This window comes from Micromys minutus, assembly GCF_963924665.1.
Source record: "Micromys minutus genome assembly, chromosome: 11".
NCBI classification, from domain to species: domain Eukaryota; kingdom Metazoa; phylum Chordata; class Mammalia; order Rodentia; family Muridae; genus Micromys; species Micromys minutus.
In genome coordinates this window covers 33136992-33156916 of record NC_137980.1, presented here as the reverse complement: position 1 = coordinate 33156916, position 19925 = coordinate 33136992, and the positions used below count along the sequence as shown (strand labels likewise).

Genomic DNA, 19925 nt, shown 5'->3' with positions numbered 1-19925 from the left:
ACTCTACTGTGAGCATTCATTTACTTATGTGACTTGTTTTCTGCACAGAGACCCTCAGGCTGTGTTCTGAAGTCTCGGAGTGTGTACACTTCACATATTCTCATTTAAAATGGATGTGTGTCTTCCTGCCCTGATTAGTCATTTGGTTATCTTTTCATTTCTTTCCTTTTAAAATTTCTGCTTCTTTTGGAAACTTCCTTAAGTGAGTCTCACGTTTTCTATAGAATTTTGTACTTTTGCTCTGTTACTTTAATTTTTTGTAGTTTTTTTTTTATTTCATGAATTTTTACAGTTGCTCTTGTTTTATTAAAGCTTTTTAAAATTAAAGATGACATATTTAAAATGTTTTCCCTTTATTCTGATGTTCCTCAGAGTCCCCTGCTTCGTTTCTCTGTGTGTCTTACGTGGGAGGTTGGCTGTGTGTATCATACATCATTGCACACCCTCTGGGTTGGCAGTTTTATCTTTAGTATCGATAGTTTCTTTTCTCATGTGAATCTCCCATGGGGGAGGCGTGCTTTGGAGGAGAAGGGGATAGGAGAGTGAATTCTCTCCTTTGCTTCTTATATGGAAGTCTCTTGTATGTTAAGATAGGAGAAACAGTGAACTGTGCACAGTTAAGGCACACCAGCTATGTAGGGGAGGCAGAGCATTGGGCTATGTAACCAGTACATTACATGCTCCATAGTCTAGCTTCTCAATGCGTATAGACATCTTCTGACCCATGCAGTCGCCTTTGCTTCTAAATTCATGGTTTGGTACTTAACTTGCTAGTTTACACGTAAAGCAGGGCTCTTAACCTGTGGGCCTGAACCCCTTCTGATTTTCAGTGACCCTTTTGTAGGGGTCACATGCCAGATATCCTGCTTATCAAACATTTACAATATGATTTACAACAGTAGAAAGATCACACTTATGAAGTAGCAATGAAAATATCTTTATGGTTAGGGGTCACCACAACGTAAGGAACTGTTACAGAGCTGCAGCATTAGGAAGGTTGAGAACCACTGACTTAGAGAGATAATGTGTTCTGCAGACTTCTGGACCACACTGGTTATTTGAGTATATTTCTATTGTTTTGTGAGCAACTTAGGAACAAATTATGGCAAAGTGTGACTTTCTAAGTTTGTTTTGGAAGACGCTTTATATTAATTTGTCTAAGTTGTACCTTACTAGCTTTTGCTTAATAGCAAAACACTTGAGGATTCAGTAGCATAAAGCAGAGGTTGTTAATTATCGCTTGTACATCTGACAGTCCATGGCTGTGTGTGGAGCCTGGCAGGGTAGTGTTGCTGACTTTGTCAAAGCTTGTTCACATGTCTGTCTGGTTGTGGTGACTAGTTGGGGTGGTTCTACTTCCTATCTTTCATGCTCTTGCTGGTTCTAGTAGGTTCTCCTGGGGTGGGTTTTCCCGTCTATGCTCTCTCCCTTTCTCAGTTGGATGTGAATGTGTGTGTGTGTGTGTGTGTGTGTGTGTGTGTGTGTGTGTGCGTGCGTGCGTGCGTGCGTGCATGCATGCTGGGGTAATATTTAGGACTGAACACACAACTGGCACGCGTTCTGAAATCTTTGATAGTTAAGAGTCTGCAGTAACTTGTGCCATTGAAAGAAAAAGAAGCTTCTCTGACTAAGGTTGAGAAGAGCACTCACTGTCCCTGTGTCTGAGCATAAATGTTTATAAGGGAGTTTGAGGGCTGGAGAGATGGTTCAGAGATTAAGACCAATGAGTGCTCTTCCAGAGGTCCTGAGTTCAATTCCCAGCAACCACATGGTGGCTCATAAGTATCTGTAATGAGATCTGGTGCCCTCTTTTGACTTGCAGGCATATGTGCAGGCAGAACACTGTATACATAATAAATAATGTTTTTTCCAGGAGTTTGACAACCTGCCCATTTAGCAAGAAATACCATTAGCACCCTTTCCACCAGGGTCTGTGGTCTCCTCAGCAGTGAGCCTTTGACTAGGTTGATAGTACCAAGAATATGGTTGTTGTGGGAGCTCATGTTGGTTGGATCTGCTGAAGAGGCTGAGGTGAGGAGGATCGTGAGTTTGAGTTCAGCATGGCAATAACAGGTGTTAACAGGCCTCAAATCCAAGTAGAAGCAATTCATTATCTCCCAGTCAGGCTGCTTCTGCACCGGGCAGCAAGTCTTGACTGGCAGGTCCATAGCATGCGTGATCCACACCCGGGCAAAGTTGCTGATTATTTTTCTCCCAGTCTTATTTTTTTAAATAGGAATAAAGCATTAGTGGCTTAATTCATCAGGTTCCTTTATCCGTTAACCAAGGTTATATTTTAAAACATCAGATCAGTGGTTCTCTTTGGCTTTTTAGATAAAAATCTGAAATGCAGCTGCCAGTGTCTGACTTGTCAGGTACCCCTCGCCTTTCTTTTGTGTTTCCCTGGTGGGATCAGCACTATCCCTTTAAGAGGTGTTTGTTGTCAGGAGATGTTTGTACACAAAAGTCATCATTACCCATATCTCCTGAATCTTTTCCTGTTACTTTGTCATTATTCTTCTGTGTCCACAAGACTCTGACTGAGATAAGAAAACCCTGTTGTTCCGTTCTTCCCCTCCCCATGCTTGTCCCAAGCTAAAGTCTTCATGTGAGCTCTCACATATTCTTAACTATGCAGTGCTATAAATTATAATCATATATCTGTGTCATTTTTCCTTGAAACACTATATATCATATTTTTATTTATCAAACTTTATCCAATAAAAAAACACTGTTGAGTGACTACTGCTTCAAATAAACACATAATTAATCATAAGGAAACCTGCAATTTCAGAAGAGGTTTAATGTCAAAAAATGGCAAACAGTATTAGCAAGATACTGTCTTTTCTAGCATTCTGATCTCAGAGATGCAACATGTAGGAAAGCGTGCACAAGCTACTGAGTGCAGCCAGCCTGTGGAGCCTGTGAGAGGCAGAGACTGCTCCAGAGGCCTTCCTGGGTCTGACTTGGTTTGGGATGTCCTCAGAGCCCCTTGTTGTTTAGCTGGGCAGGTTGTGAACCAGATGAATAAGAAGCTGCAGACAGGCTTTACTGAGTCGGAAGTCCTACAGATCTTCTGTGATACCTGTGAGGCTGTTGCACGGTTGCACCAGTGTAAGACTCCCATAATCCACCGGGATCTGAAGGTAAGACCTGGACAACACTTGTTCTATACTTCAAGTTTAAAATGTCAGTTCTTTCTCTCCCTGATCCTGTACCCTCCCCAAGACCCTGCATAGTTTGATTGCACGTAATGCCTGGTTTTTATTTTCTGACCCTTCTCATAGGATGTAAGATTCATGAGGCCTCTGGTATGGTGTGTATTTGTATTTGATAAGAGTCATGTTCTTGAACAGTGTATGGCACATAGCAGAGATTCACTAATTATTTAGTAAACAGACGAGTGAATATCTGTTTTAAATAATTAAATACAATTTTATATCTCATAAGACTTAAGTGTGATTTAGAATATAGGTTGTTGATGGTCATGAAAGCTAAAATAAACTTTATTAGTTAGTAATATAAATAAGAATAAAAACAAAAGACATTGCTGGACTAATAGTAATTTATTTGGTCCTTAACAGATTCCAGGCTGAGTTCTGAGTACTTCAAGTCTTTTAACTCATTTTATTTGAACAACAATTCCATGCCATAGCTATTACCTCCCCAGTTTTTCTGGGTAGGATAACCAGAGGAGGAGCAGTTGGGCAAACTGCAGTGTCCTAACCATGAGTCAGCAGCAACTGTGCTCTCCCTGAACCTGCGCTGTGATTTAACTCTGATTTCCAAGTTAAAGTGTAAATTGAAGATTGTGTTTTTTACTGTAGGATTTTTAAATAAAAATGAATGGTATAGGCTAAATCAGAAAAGTTACATTTGAAAATGCCCACTGTCTTAACATGTTTGAGACTTCCTGTGGTAGTGCCATGAGTGTAAAACCTGACCACATGCTTCAGGTTGCAGCTAGAATATTTAATTGTGTTGTCAAACATACTGTAATTGAATTATTAATGAATTTTGTCTTATTCTTGAGGCCCCCAGTATAAAAAATAATTTCAAACCAGTGACACTTCTGGTTTCAAGCAGTTTGCATATAGATATTCAAGCTAAAGAAGTTAGTTAAAACTAGATTTTAGATGTTTTCCACTACTCATTGTCTGCAGGTGGGCTGAAGTCTGGGGATGGAGACAAATGGAGATACACTCAAAGAGAATCCTGACAGCTCCCAGTTGTCCTTCAGAGAGGGACTTAGGAGGTTAACGTTGAACAGTTTTATAAATCTTTCTGGTCTCCTGCCTCTGCCTCCTGAGTTCTGGGGTCATCCAGAATGTGCCATTGCCTTCTCTGGTTCATCTGCTGTCTGTATACGTGTGTGTTTGTATGTTTGTGTGTGTGTGTGTGTGTGTGTGTGTGTGTGTATGTGTATATACATGTGTAGGTTATATGTGTACCTTGTACCTGATCCCAACAAGTTAAAAAACAGACAACTTTCATTTTGAAAAATAGTAATCATTGATTTTCTTTTCTTAAGGTAGAAAATATTTTGCTAAATGATGCTGGAAATTATGTGCTTTGTGACTTTGGCAGTGCCACTAATAAATTTCTCAATCCTCAAAAAGATGGAGTTAATGTAGTAGAAGAAGAAATTAAAAAGTAAGTTTTTATCTTTATCTCATTTTGTTTCATAGGCATTTTGATTAACTTGAGTCTGTAGCTAACTACATTAACACAAATTTTATATTATTCCATTTGTAGATTCCTTCAAAAGGAAAATGATTAATATATGAATAGATTGTCTACAGTCAATAAATACCATAGTTTTTTTGTCTCTGTGGTACAGTTAATAATGAAACATGTGAAATAAGCTATAGTGGCTGATAGAACCATTAAGAGAAATTTAAGTGATTTAAAAATATTTATTTTGATATGAGTGTGAATGTTTTACATGTGTGTATGTATACATGTAGTACCTGTGTAGGCCAGAGTGGGCATTGGATCCCTTGGAACTGGAGTTATAGATGGTTGTGAGCCACCATTTTGGTTCTGGAAACTGAACCCTGGTCTTCTGCAAGAGCAAGAAGTGTTCTTTACCACCCCACCCAGTCACCTTTTCATTTCCAAAGTGACTTTTGAGCTCAGCATAGTGCCTTTGTCTTTACTGAAATGGGACAGTGGGTGCTTTTGAAAATGTAAATTTCATGAAACATGCTAATTGTTGTTAAAAGTGCACATGTACTAAAAACTATATGAAAAATATAAATGCTGAGATTGTATGAGGCCTTCTTGCTTTCAGGGGTATATTGCAAAGCTTTCTGGGAAAATATCACACACATGCTTTATGTTTCTACTGTATTTTCACTGCATGCCAGGGTACTTGTAAGGATCTAATCTTTCTGTTCTTAGCTTTAGAAAAGGAAACAGACTGTCTTAGAGCACTCCTTGAAGTGACTTGGTTGACAGCAGTCTGTCAGAATAGGGTCTTCTCAGAAGTCTCCTTTACTCACAGCTTCTCAGGATGAGGAGCTACTCAGAGAGCTGAGGTCTTACCCACTTACGATGCAGTTACATAGACAATAGCTAATAGTTACATGTTTCTCCTTTAATTCCTGCTGCCAGATACACGACTCTGTCATATAGAGCCCCGGAAATGATCAACCTTTATGGAGGGAAACCGATCACCACCAAGGCTGATATCTGGGTAAGGTTCAAGCTGTGCCTGGTTGTAGCTGAGTCTGAGTAGAGCTGCCTCATGTGCTTCTGCCTCCCAGAGGTGTCCTTTCCTGCAGTCAGGAGCATCTTACTCAGAACGCTGGGATGCTTCATCTTCTTAGTCAGGAGACGGGATGCCCTTGTGGAAGAGAGGGGATACTTGTAAGTGATGTAGCTGCCACCACAGCCATTTTTAGGGTTTAGATTGTGGGTGAATGCTCACACCTTTCCGTTTTGAGTGAGTGGAATTTTGGTCGATGGCAATATAGAGATCTAGACGGAATTGTTAAGCAATTACACTGTAACTTTCTGTAATACTTTGTGATGTTTTGAGTGGAAACTAACACAAGTAAACTTCTTTGTAATTCTAAGCAGTATTCCAAGTCCTTATTTAGTCAATGCATTTTGGATTATATTTAATATCTTCAACTCTAAGTGCTTTGAACAGCAACTTTTAGTTGCATTTATATGACCATGTTATCAGGGAACTTTTTAAAAAAGAAATGAGATAGTTTTGTTTTTTCATTTAATTAAAAATTGTCTACTTTGTGTGTAAAGCCACATGTCACAGGACAACTTTTAGAGGTTGATTTTCTCTGTAGAACCTGTGGATTCCAAGCTTCCTGTTCAGGTTTTCCAGGGTTAGCAGTGAGAGCTTCCCTGCCCGAGTCACCTTGGCAGCTCCACAAGTGTGTGAGCCGGTGACCATCTGCTCGCTGGTTCCCCTGCCTGCTCCCTCCTGGGCTTTGGGAAGCCAGAGAAAACCCAAGAGAGAGATGGACAGTCTTGTAAGGCTGTCAGTCAGATCTTTGGGATCCTCCCACCTGCACATTGCAGCTCATTTATTTGTTTCACGAATTTATTCGTTCATTTATTATTTTTTTTTTGGTCAGTGATTTTTTAAGGTAGTTTAGTTTTAAACTATGTAAGATTAAACCAAATTGGAAGAAAATTTGTTTTAATTATTTTGACATTGTGCCAGTCGCTGTGATTCAGTTAAATTTCCTGTCCTTGGCATTAACATTGGGTTGATTTGATAACTTACAGAAATGTTGATGATTATGTATAATACAGTGCATAGAGTGAGTTGGATATTAATCTATAAAGTGAAACTATTACAGGAAGTGATTGTAGAGATTTTTTTTCCTGGCCTAATTTTATGACTCCTCAGTTCCATAGAAGCTGAACTATTTCAGTCACACAGTGCCTGAAGGAATCAGCTTCAGTACATCTTTGAAACCAATGGGTGTTTTTTTTTCCCTTGAAGCACAAAGTTATTATCTAGTGTCTTACTGCAAAGTGTGAGATTGTTCTTCATTTGTCACTTAAAAATAAGAGTCAGTGTGTGTAAATAAGCACATAAGATGTAAAAGGAAAAGAGTCAGCATAGCATCTGCTCATATGTCCATGAATGTCTGATGCTTGTTGCACTTGGTGAAAATGGAACAGAAAACCACTACATTTCAGGTGTGAGTTCATTCAACTCGATGAAAAATTGTATGTGTTGGTTCTGTTTCAAGAAAATATGGCAATTAAAAGAATCACAGTGTTCGGCTGAAGTAGTCATATAACATTTTCGTTTGGCAAAAGTTTTTTTTTTTTTTTTTTTTTTTTTTTTTTTACCTTGAGAGTTTCTCTTGTAGGTTATTTTTATTCTGACATCTAGGATGCCAAATAGAAATGCTACTTTAACTTTCTTGAAGAAAATTGACATGATGATATCCTTCAAAACCAGCCACCAAGATCGTTTTTGTTTCTTACAAAATTCTCATTGTATCAAGGGACTAAAGATGAACTCACTATCTTTATAAAGTGCAAAGTATTTTATTCTTTCCCCCACCATTCCTTTCTGGGGTGTGGGGGTGCTGTACTAGGGAGCACTGCACATCTGAACATCCTAAGAGCCCACAGTCAGTCTCCTTTTAAATTACGCTGGCGTTGCCAGATTATGTATGGACCCTCACATTTAATCTAAACCAAGGAAAATGACCAAGATTTGATTGGCAGCATAAAACTGGTGGAAATACAGGCTGCATTTGTTTCAAAGGTCATCTGGATGGTAGAAAGATGTAATTTAATGCAAATATTATACCTTCACTAATATTTTTAAAGTCACTGAATGGGAATCTCAAGTTCAGTTTCTTGTGGTATCTTCCTCATAAAAAAAGAGCCGTCATTACCATTTTAATCATATGAACTGAGTATTTCTAGTTAGTGTCATATAATACCATAATGATTTTCAAGCAAAGAGTTGGAATTTTTAGAGCTTTGAAATTTCTTCACTACAGGAGTGCTATGATTGAAAATATCATTTTAAAGTTAGTATTTTTATACTTACAAAGGTTTCTGTATACTATAGTCTCATAGACATTATAACAATACTTGTTAGCTGTGGTTAGTGAAGTCGATATGCTGGGAAATGTAACAGCAGAAAGCTTATCTGCTGATTAGCTAGTATCAGCCGCAGTGCTGATGCAGCTGTATGCTAACTGCTGGTAACTTATTTAGAACTGGAAAAGCCCCTTGCCCTTGTGGCTTGAAGTGTTATCTTTTGACAAAGTGATAATTTTGTGAACCAAAAAGCCCCTTTTCTTTCTTTTTAAAGCTTGTGTCACAGGTTTGAACTGTGGCCGCTTAACTATAAATGTAGTATGCTACTTTTCCAGAAAAAAATTGTACTTTAGAATGCTTACCTTTATGTCACTAAAGTGACTTATTGATGCTATGAGGTTTATTTATTTTATAAACTCAGGAAGTTTAGCAGACACAGCCTTTCTTTTATGATGCTACAGATTAGTATAGGAAAAATGTTTAGTATTATATATAGAAGCAGAATTTTAAAGATTGTGTGTATGTATCTGTGTATGTGTGTGTCAGTGTGTGTCTGCGTGCACATGTGTGCATGCCCGAATGTGGTAGTACCTGTAGAGGCCAGGCATAGTATCAGGCTGTTGGAGCTGGAGTTAGAAGCAGCTGTGAGCTTCTGACATGGGTGTTAGGAACTGAGCTCGGGTCCTCTGCGAGAGCCGCATATGTGAATTGTTGAATGATTTCTCCAGCCCCAGAGAGTTAGGTTCTTATTGCACCTACTTTATTTTGAGATAATTTGGAACGATTTGGAACCTCTTCTTTTTCCACCACATGAGTCCTGGGCATCATACTCAGGTTATCAGACTGTCGGCATGGGCCTTTTCTCATCTTGCTGCTCGGTGAATTAATTTTTATGCTTTGAAATAAGGACCAATAAAATTTATTGTTGGTTGTCTTAACTTTGATGGGCAACCTACTTAACTTGTGAATCATTGAATTTAAAACATGTTTCATAGTGAGTTTTAAGATAATTTGTTAAAAAACAGCTTTATGTTTCCTTTAATTAAGGTTACTGTTTCTGTGATGGGCGGCATGACCAAAAGCCGTGTATGGAGGAAAGGGTTTATTTTACCTTACAGCTTATGTGGTCACTTAGGGAAGCAGGGCAGAAATCTAGAGGCAGGAACTGAAGAAGAGACCATGGGGGTATGCTCCTTCTTGGCTTTCTATCCATGGCTTCTCAGCCTGCTTTCTTATGTCACTCAGCACCACTAGCCTCAGGGTGTTCCAACCCACAGTGGAAATGCCTCCATAAACTGCTTGTGGGTCTCTTGACGAAGACATCTTCTCCGATGTAGCTTTGTCAAGTCTCATAAGCACTAATAAGGACAGTACCAAATGTTTTCTCCAAAAGGAACCAGACAGGGTTTCCTCTCTTCGTTACCCAGGATGCAGTGAGAGCAGCTCAGCTAACTGAACACAGATACAGCAGAGGAAGATTGGACTAGAGGCTTTTACAACATCACACATTGTAACTCGGTAGTAACAGTTTGATCCAGAGTAGGAAGGTGGGCCTTGTTTGTGTTACATGCCATGAGTAGCTTTGGTTTTCTCCTTGGTGCTGAGGGCTGTGCTCTGGGCCTTGCGTTTCCAGCTCCAGCTCTGGTCTTGGTTGTTTGATGGTATGTGATTGACGGACAAGCACTAATGATCTTCGAATTTCTTTGTTTTGCAGGCCCTGGGATGTTTACTGTATAAACTTTGTTTCTTCACTCTTCCCTTTGGTGAGAGTCAGGTTGCTATCTGTGATGGCAGCTTCACCATCCCCGACAATTCTCGCTACTCTCATAATGTACATTGTTTGATTAGTAAGTATTTGGGAAGATGTATTCGTACTGTTTTTTCAGATACTGTACTTTTGGGCCTGCTATTTATATTCTTTCTTAAATCTAGATTTTTCATTTCATATAATTTTATAAACTATAGTAAAGATATTTAAAAATGGTTATATTACCTCTGTAGGGGAGAAAGCAATCTAATTACTAATGAGTACAAGGATATTCTTAACCTCCTAGATAAGATTTTGTAGCACATGGCAGCAGTCACATTATCAAGGCAACCAGAATTACTGAGGACAATGATAATAACCTTTAATTTTTCAGGCTTTTTATTTTTGAAACCAAATATTCATGTACTTAGTAAATAACCAGATTTCCTTTTAAGGCTTTTTAAGGGTCTTTGCTTCCTTTAACATTTTGTATGTGTAGATGGTAAAATTTCAGAGAAAGATCTTTGAGGGAGGGCAGCCATTAGTAACCTGTGTTAGGTACTGAGGGAGGCAGCATTAGACAGTGAGCTGTGTTCTCACCAGTTCCCCTGGCTCTGATTAAAGAGGTTTTATTTTCTTTTTTTCTTTTCTTTTTTTTTTTTTTGTGGTGCGTTTTTTTTTTTTTTTTTCCTGCACTTTAAACACCCTCTTGTAGCTTTTGTGGCACAAAACAGTATATATACAATAAAGATAGCATTTAAATTTAGTGAAGAAAATAGTTGTAAATAGATACTTTTCTTAGTCATTTGTGAACAAAAAGCAGAGTCTTCCTTCTTTCTGTTAAAACATTCACACAATTAAAATATTTAAATGTAAAGAATAAAATATATGCTGAAAGAAAATAGACATGAATTTAATCATCTGTCTAGAATATAGAAAATGTAGGTGGCCAGCCTCAGGCATTATAAAACATAGCCCAGTGACATAAAACTTTCCATTGTTTAAGGCTGCCCATCTGGCTTGGGTTTTGTGGCAAATACCTATAATTCTAGCACTGGGGAGGCAGATACAGGAGAATGCAGCGAGGGCCTGGTCACTCTGAGTTACAAGAGAAAGACTGTCTCAATTAAGCCAAGGGCCAGGTATGTATTTTTCAGTAGTAGAACGTTTGCCTAGTAGGCCTATGGCTCTGGGTTCATTCTTGATATGTATTTGTGAAGTGGCCAGTGTTCCTAATGTATGGTCTTCTGTAAACCATAAGTAGGGCTCCACAGTAAAGTATTGGTCATGATGTCCAAGAAACAGGGACATAAATAATGTAGTGGGAATTGCAACCTTTTAAAGCACAGAATTTCTGTGATACAGATTTTCTCAAAGATACTAGAATTTGGGAAATTACATCTTCTTGATACACAAAGTACTCTGTGTCATCCAGAATGGTTTTCCTAGGCAAGGGGAGCCAGAATCATAGAGAAGTGGGAAAAGGAAACAGCTGAAGCTTGGCTGCTGCACGCCAGTGTGGACAGTTAATTATGAGAACATTTAATACATGTGCTTGTGTGTGTGTGCTGTGTTCTTGCATAGCTTGGGTCCTAGAACCCTGAGTGGGATAAGGAGGGAATGAAGACGCCAGGCATCCATATAGAAAACTAGGACCCAGTGGTCTGGGCTGTGATGGAGAAGCCTTAGCACTCTGGAAGCTCGAGGTGTTTTTTATATACTGTCGAACAAGGAGGCAGTCTTCAATGCCATAGACATTGGTCCAGGGGTGAGAAAAAGCTACAGCGTACATTCTCTGGACACACCATTATTATTTGCACTCTGCCCTTAGGAAGACTTTGCCATCCCTTTGAGCCTCACCTGAGGACAGCTTTGTCACTCTTAAGGGGCTGAGGCATTGTGTTTTGACATGTAGTGAATTTAATGCTGCAGGTGGACTCAGATGTAGGACATCAGCACTCATGGGAATAGAATGATTTGTATTTCTTCAGGACTCCACTAGGGTTTTGTTTCCAGAGAGCTCCGTGTCTGTTCTGTAGCTTTCCATACCTGTGTAATGGTGTCATCTGTCCACTTGGATCTCCACGGTTAAGCACCTGGGAGCATTCATTGCGTGTGTGTGTTCTGATCTGTGGCAGCCCTCAGTCAGATTGGAGCTGCCTGTCTGGGCAGCTAGGTCATCGTCCCAGGTACCCATGAGTAGGCTTGCCAGTCCTCTAATGACAGTACTCCAGCCCTACTTTTCCAGCAGGAGTTTTATTTTACTGTACAGGTTTGTAGAATGATTTTTAAATCAGCAGACATAATTCCATGTGTATTTGAATAAATATTAAACTCTTAACCTTCTCTATCTTATATAATAATGTTCTCAAAAAATTTAGAACAATAGAAGCATAAAGTAATCCCTATTAATCATAATGATCAAAGATTATAGACTTTAGTTGCTATGTTCTCTGGCTAATTGAGTTTTAATGTTTTATTGCAGACAGTTTTATAAATTAGTGTAGCTATAACTGTTTTATTGTTAAGTATAATGTTTTAGTATCAATTGAATGTACAGTTTTAATAGGAATCTTGAAACGTCTTAAAGGCTCAGAATGTTCTCACTGACCAATTCTGTGTAGAAGACTGAGCAGCTTATGCATTGAAATGTGATTTTATTCCTAAGTAGTACTGAGTTTCTCTGTGTTTGTGTGTGACACCCATATGTGTGTGGGAATGTGTTTGTGTAGTACTGTGGTAAGCATGATAATACTGTTGCTAATTTTAGTTCAGTTAGGGTTTAATTAATTGCTAGTTTACCATGTAGCATATGCTTTTTTTTTAATTTGACCATAAATGAGAAGATTTTAGTTCCTGCTCTCCATTTGACTATGCCAAAATAAAAAGGATTAAGTGAACTCAAAACACTGTAGTAAATTTGGAATTGTAAGACACCTGTAAGCTGTTAAAGTGGGGCAGTGAAATGGCCCAGTGGGTGGAAGCGTCTCTGAGTAGGTTCAGTGCTGCCAGGGCCATGTGCAGAAGCTGCCATGGAAGGAGAGAACCGAGTCCTCAGAGTTGACCTCTGACCTCCGCATGTGCATGCTCACAAACCCACAGACACACCAGTAAACAGTTGCAAGTTCTAACAAGTCCTAGTAGATTACCTCCTTGTCAGAAGTTTTATAGATGTTATTTTTAAAATGCTGCAGTGAAGTACAGATTTTGAAAAGCCAGCACATACTTACTTATAATGGAATGTTAAAAGCAATTTGAATTATTTGAGTTCTGTTGTTTATATCTTTCACGTGTAGCTTTGCCTGCTTCTCATTGTCATTTAGTTGTCTCTGTTTATAGTTATGTAGTTACTGTTTTCATTCTTTTAAACTGAGTCCTGCATTCAGGAAAGCAATGTTCTATAGCTGTGCTTTCATGGTTTTTGAATTCCAAAGTTTCCAGTGCTGAAGTTTATTTATTCAGTAATATACTTTTACACAATTACTTGTAGTACTAATGCTATTTTTCCATTTGGTGTCACTCAGAATTTTTAAATTAATTAATCATGAGTTAATAGGCAGTTTGCTAAGACTATAGATTTGTGGTTATGTAGGGATTTGAGTGTAATTACTGTTAGCAGTAATCTGGAAGAGGGAGTTGTGAGTGTGTGTTGTTGATAAAACTGATTTTATTAGTCTTATCTTTCTTTCCTGTAGACTTTCCTTTCACGCAGCAATCTTAGTTTGATTCCTGTTAAACACACGGTGCTGCCATGAGGGTGAGGAGTGAGCACTTTTATTTCTTAATCTAAGAGTTGAAAAGATGGTCAACGGTGGAGAATGTGAAACATTACTAATCCTAACCCCATTCCTTTCCTTAACCCTTATTTTTACCCTTACACTAACACGAACCCAAACCCTAATCCTCACCCTTACCCTAACACTAACACTAATCCTTACCCTTACCCTAACACTAACCTGAACCCTAATCCTTACTCTTACACTAACACTAACCCTAATCCTCACCCTTACCCTAACACTAATACTAATCCTTACCCTTACCCTAACACTAACCTGAACCCTAATCCTTACTCTTACACTAACACTAACCCAAACCCTAATCTTCACCCTTACCCTAACACTAACACTAATCCTTACCCTTATCCTAACACTAACCTGAACCCTAATCCTTACTCTTACACTAACACTAACCCAAACCCTAATCCTCACCCTTACCCTAACACTAACCCTAATCCTTACACTAACACTAATCCTTACCCTCACACTAACCCTAATCCTTACACTAACACTAACATTAACCTGAACCCTAATCCTTAGTCTTACCATTACCCTAACTCTTACCCTAACTCAACCATATAACCTTACCTTTACTCTTACCCTTACCTTAACCCTATTCCTACCCCTGCCTCTATTTTACCCTTATCCCAACTCTACCCCTAATCCTACCCCTACCCTATATCTACTACTAACCCAACTCTAGCCCCATCCCAACCCAACTCCAACTCCAGACCTCTACCCCATTCCTCCCCCTGCCCCTACCCCTAACTGTACACCTACGCTGTATACCCCTAACACTACCCCCTTTTAATCTTACCCCTACCTTACCACTACCCCTATCTGAGTAGCTATGGAGATAGACAGGGCCTGCTTACTTTACCTCAGCTTCTCTCTCGTATAGTGGTCCTGAACAGACGTGTGTAGTGGGTCAGTAACACCTGTGGAGCCATCAGACTCAGTTACACCTGCAGAGGCTTCTTTGCTGGAGAACATTGAGTAACTCCATCTACCTCAGAGTCTGAGATTCTGAAATGAGCCTACTTAAAGCACATGTAGGCAACACTCAGCTGGCACAGCAGGTTTTATGCACACACATGCACACACATATGATTGAAGAAAACATGACTGACAGGAAGTCGGTGGGGAGAGGGGTTTAAGTGCAGTACTCATTATGAAACTCTGAAAAGTGAATTGAGAAGTGCCCCCTCTTTGAGTTCCGGTGAGACTCACAAATCACGGCAAATGCTTGTTAGTATGTGCAGTTGCCTACCTGTCCCTGCTGCTGTCCTCCCCACTGGACTTTGTGTCACACTTGGTCCTGAGGGTGCACTCTGCCTGCAGATCTCTCCAGGCACTTCAGAGCACAACCTATAGCTATGCGGTGACTCTCCTGCCGATGAGAATGCTGCACACTCCATTCATTCCAGAATATTCTGGTACAACTAAGGCTCTTTGTCCCACCTGTCTGTACTGAGAAGCTTTGTTTCTCTTGCTTTTGGCTCACCCGCTGCTTGCTGCTGTACAGTTCTGGCGCTCAGCTCTTTTATTCTAATTAAATTAACTCCAGCTTCTATGTTGTGGAGAGCCAGAAGTTCTCTTACTTCTCCTAAATGTATTATGGGAATTAAACATACAAACAGAACAGTACATTTTTACTTATGTACCACTTGTCTTCAGAGGTTATTAGCCATGTCTAGTCTTATTTTATCTATATGCTCACCTGTTCTCTTACACAGTTTTGGGGAAAATACCTCAGACACATTAATATGTCTTTAAAAATAAATCAAGCATAAAATAGGATTTTCTTGAAGATGCTCATTCATTAGTGCTGGATTATCACCTGGCAGTTAGAGAGGGCCTTGTTAGGACTATCACACATGTGGTTTCCTGGCATATTTATAGTCCCACTTACTGTCCTATTTATAGGTGTGTGTGTGTGTGTGTGTGTGTGTGTGTGTGTGTGTGTGTGTGTGGCAGATCAGGCAGCCCAGTTAGGGGACAGGATCCGTAGGAAGGCAGCAGAGTCAGGGACAGCCCCTGCGCCAGTTGTTCAGGACCTGCATAAAGACCAAACTGCATATTTGCTACCTATGTGCAGGGGACATAGGTTCAGCCCATGTCTGTTCTTTCATTGGTGGTTCAGTCTCTGGGAGCCCCCAAGGGTCCAGGTTATAGTTAAAGTCCCAGCATTGAAGCTGGTAACCTTGTTCTTTAGATTATGCCCTGCAGTAACCAAGGGGGTACAATTTACAGCTCTATTTCAGGAAGAGTGCAAGACTATATATTATTTAAATTAAATTCTAAATGGCTTCATATTGAATTTTTCTTTTTTACTATTCTAGTATCTAGTAATTTCCAATTGAAAATATCTAGAGATTTTTAAAAAACTGGCTCTTTTCTGCCTGTGGATTTTACTAATGATTATTAGTTATTTCATTATTTGGAGTTTACAATTAAATCGAGGGACTAGTGAGATGGTTCGGGGCAGACAGGTACTTACTGCACAAGCTTCACAACCTGAGTTTGATCCCTGGATTATTTGTCAATGTGGAAGGAGACACCCTGCCCCTCAGAGTGGTGCTTGGCCAGCCACACATGTGTCTTGACACACATCCTACCACACACAAGTCCATCAGTACATAAGCTAAAACAGCAGCAACAAGCCAGAGACGTGGACAAGGGTGCAACAGGTTAAGTCCACCCGCCATCTTTACAGCAGAGAGAGAGAGCATTTAATCTGAAAATTCTAAACCTGTGATGTTATGAAACCTAAAACATTGAACATGGATTTGATGTTGTATGGAGAATCTCATACCTAATATCATGACCAGTTGTCAGAATACAGGTGTCTTTATAGCATTGTGTAAGAGTCCTTCAGGATATTCGTATTAAAGTCTGAAGCTGTGCTCGAGAGAGAGAATTTCCTGGTCTAGTACTGGCTGGAGCATACAGTACACTTTTTGGTTGTGAGAGTTAAATATAAACTAATACATATTGGAATGAAATGTTTTTAGCTATTTTAGTCTAATAGTGATACTAAGACTATAAATAACAAACCATATGTAGTATATGTTAGCTTTAAAGATACATAAGTCATATTAACACAGATAATTGTTGTGCCCTATGCTAGGCTTTGTCCTTGGTGTTTCTTGTTCGTTGTTCAAGGCATGAGGTTTACAAGGGAGTTGAGTCCACTTTCACCTATGGCTTTGTCTTAGAACTGTGACCTTAAGACACTCTTTGTTTTACTTGTAAACTTGAGAGTAGCTAACAAAATTTAATTTCAAACACATTTAATGAAATTTAAACATTAAGTACTTTAAGGGTTATAAAGTAGAACTAGCCATGGAGATTTCAGTGCAAATTTTTTAGTTACATAATTGGATTTAACTTTCAACCTTGTGAAATTTGAAATGGAAGTCACCCAAAAATACATACACAGTAGTGAATGGTCATCGGATTAGACAGAATATCTTAGCAACTTTAGGCAATGCTGTTGGTGTAAATATGTTAACAGTGCATCCTAAAACTGCTCAGATGGTTGGCTGTGAAGATGAGAATGAATACTCATACAGACTGTGGTCCGTGTTGTGTGTACGCATGGATTCTGAACTCTGTAGTGCCAAACCTCGGCTGCTGTGCTAAGTGATTAAGATATTTTAAAATGAAGGTCTTATAGGTAACAGGTAACTCTAAAGAGAATTGTTTCAGGGGACCCCTTCACCTTCTCATTGTGACTCCAAGCTTACTCGAGTAATTAGGTATTCTCTAAATTCACAGGTTTTGTGTTCTTACTTCACCTTCTGTTTGCTGTCATGTTTTCAAGAGTTTAATGTCTGCTATCTGTCCAGCACAGAGATGGTCTGACGGCCTCTGTAGTGCATTCATGGCTAGTTTGCTCTTAGAGAAAGTTTCTGCCATTTTCTCTAAGCATTACCGAAGTCGGCTAGAATCACGGACCATAGACTAGGACAGGCCCCTCCCGTAATGTGCCTCCCTGTGCTCTTTGTCTTCAAATAGCTTACCGTTTGCTCTGTTGTTACAGGGTTCATGCTTGAACCAGACCCTGAGCACAGGCCGGACATATTTCAAGTATCCTACTTTGCATTTAAATTTGCCAAAAAGGATTGTCCAGTCTCCAACATCAATGTAAGTGGTTTTCAAGTAGGTAAGCCTTTAAAATCCATGTTAATTGTGCATGTATGCATGCATGCTTTGAGAGCTACCTGCTTCATGACAAGTGGTCTTGATGGTATCATGCTGTTTTTGCCTGGAGCCTCATTTCTTAGACTTCACTGGGTGTTTTGGAGAGCTTCAGCGGGATATCTGTTTTGCACTGTGCAGAGAAACACAAAATGGCCTGTGTCAGTCACAGAGCTGCTAACATGTTTGATAATAGGATTTTAAGTGTTTTGCTTTTGTTTTCTAACCAAGAGGAGTGATCAAATAGTATTGATACAGATAGTAAGCACGGTGTTAAATGAAAACCTTGGGGCCCTTTGAAGTGGAAATAGTAGGGGCCAGACTTCAGTTACTTCTTTTGTCAGTAGCTGAGTTTAAATCTTTATGGTGGCAAATCCTCTTATCCTACTGTGGTAAAATTAGGATATCATTGTAATGATTATAGTTAATTTGTAGTCCATTAGCCCAGGCTAGGCCAAGTAAGGCTCTCATTTGAGGATGACTGATTCTACTCAAAGGTTTTGATTTTTCTCTCTTTGTTTGCTTCCTTCCTTGCCTGCCTGCCTGCCTGCTTGCTTCTCCTCCTTCTCTTACATTTTAAATTTAATTTTTATTTATTTAATTTTTGAGACAGAGTCTCTCTACATAGCTCTGGCTGTCCTAGAACTCTAGACCAGGCTGGCCTTAAACTCATAGAACTCACAGATCGTGCCTCTGCCTGCCAGAGTCTGGGATTAGAGATGTGTGCCACCATGCCTGGCTCCACACTGCCTCACACTGTCTTGAACCACATATACATGCCAAGTTTCTGCTGCTGTTAATGAAGGTTTCTAGCTCATCATTGGTTCTGTAGACATCATTCTGGTCTGACTTGCTGTTTCCTTCACATCTAACTTCACTTGCCTACCTAGACAGAGGGAGGTCGGTGGCATCTCTCCCCTTTTCAGCCCTCCCCACATCACTTGAGTTTCTTGCGGATGCTCTGGCCTCTTAGTGAGGACAGTAGCTCTGCCTGAGGTGTACCTGCCTTCAGCTTTCAGTTCAGCTCCTGTGTACAGTGACCGAGACTGACACACCACATAAAGATGAACTCTTCTAGACTTTACAGTGTCATGACAAGTTTTTGGTATTGGTAGTACTTAGAAACATGATTTCTATCTTGGTTGTTTAAGTATTTTCTGAAGTATAAAATCTCATTGATTTTAAAAATGTGTTATGATCTTTTTTTTTATAATTCAAGGTTTACCCCAAAGAATAGTGTATACAATGATGCTATGATTATCTTTGGAAGATTTCTGTGGAGCATCAGTATGAAGATGAAATTTATGTAAAGCAATATTTGCAGAGTAAATCTGAGGAATATGTCTGAATACTAGTATCTTGGCCAGTGCTTTAAAAGGTTAATAGTCTGTTTATAGCATAAAACCATTATTACCACTCAAGTTAAAAACTAAATAAAAATGTTCTTTTTTCTTCCAAGAATTCTTTTCTTCCATCAAGTCTCCCCGAGCCGATGACTGCTACAGAAGCCGCTGCTAGGAAAAGCCAGATGAAAGCCAGGTAGGCAGGGCTCTTGTCAAAGGGAAGGCCGTAATTCCCATTCTCCAAGTACTGTCTCCACTTACCCAGCATGCCGTGGGTTCAGTCTGCGGTGCTAGAGCTTAGGCGGAGAGTAAAAACAAACATTGGAGGTACAAAGTAGAGGGCTTGACAGCATGCTCATGTGAGTGCTCACCAGGGAGGACCAGAAGGGGGTTGTAGTGGGTCGTCTCTCTTGGTTCAGGGAGCTTCAGTGGCGAGTTAATAGCTATTAAGCCTACTGTTTATATTTAAGAAAGGAAGAAGTAATTGTCACAGGCCATCAGTGTATGTAGTTTGTACAGTTTATATGTGTATGTGACTAGAATGCTTGACATCTTATCTTTCAGTATTTACTTCATTAGTAAGCTTGATTCTATCATGTAGACCTTAAATCTGTGGCTGGAGAGGTGATTCAGCAATTTAGGATACATAAGGCTTTTGTGGACGGATTGATTATTATTAAAATGAGCTGTGATTGGCTATGTTTAGAAACGATCTTTTTAGATAGCTTGAACCATTACACTCTGACCATCTGATCATCTGCCCTTTTATTGTTAGGTGACCACCACATACCTAACATATGCAATATGTTTATACAT

At 39.5% G+C, this 19925-nt stretch overlaps 1 protein-coding gene across 1 annotated transcript in view; it reads left to right on the top strand.

The window, feature by feature from the left end:
- Positions 1 to 19925, top strand: part of BMP2K (BMP2 inducible kinase) — a 99635-nt gene that overhangs the window by 39095 nt on the left and 40615 nt on the right. Inside the window, exons 4-9 of the mRNA XM_080925114.1 lie at positions 3004 to 3146; positions 4532 to 4653; positions 5617 to 5698; positions 9755 to 9887; positions 17609 to 17712; positions 19226 to 19305. Coding sequence (XP_080781240.1) covers positions 3004 to 3146; positions 4532 to 4653; positions 5617 to 5698; positions 9755 to 9887; positions 17609 to 17712; positions 19226 to 19305 — 664 coding nt within the window. The remainder of the gene's footprint in view (positions 1 to 3003; positions 3147 to 4531; positions 4654 to 5616; positions 5699 to 9754; positions 9888 to 17608; positions 17713 to 19225; positions 19306 to 19925) is intronic.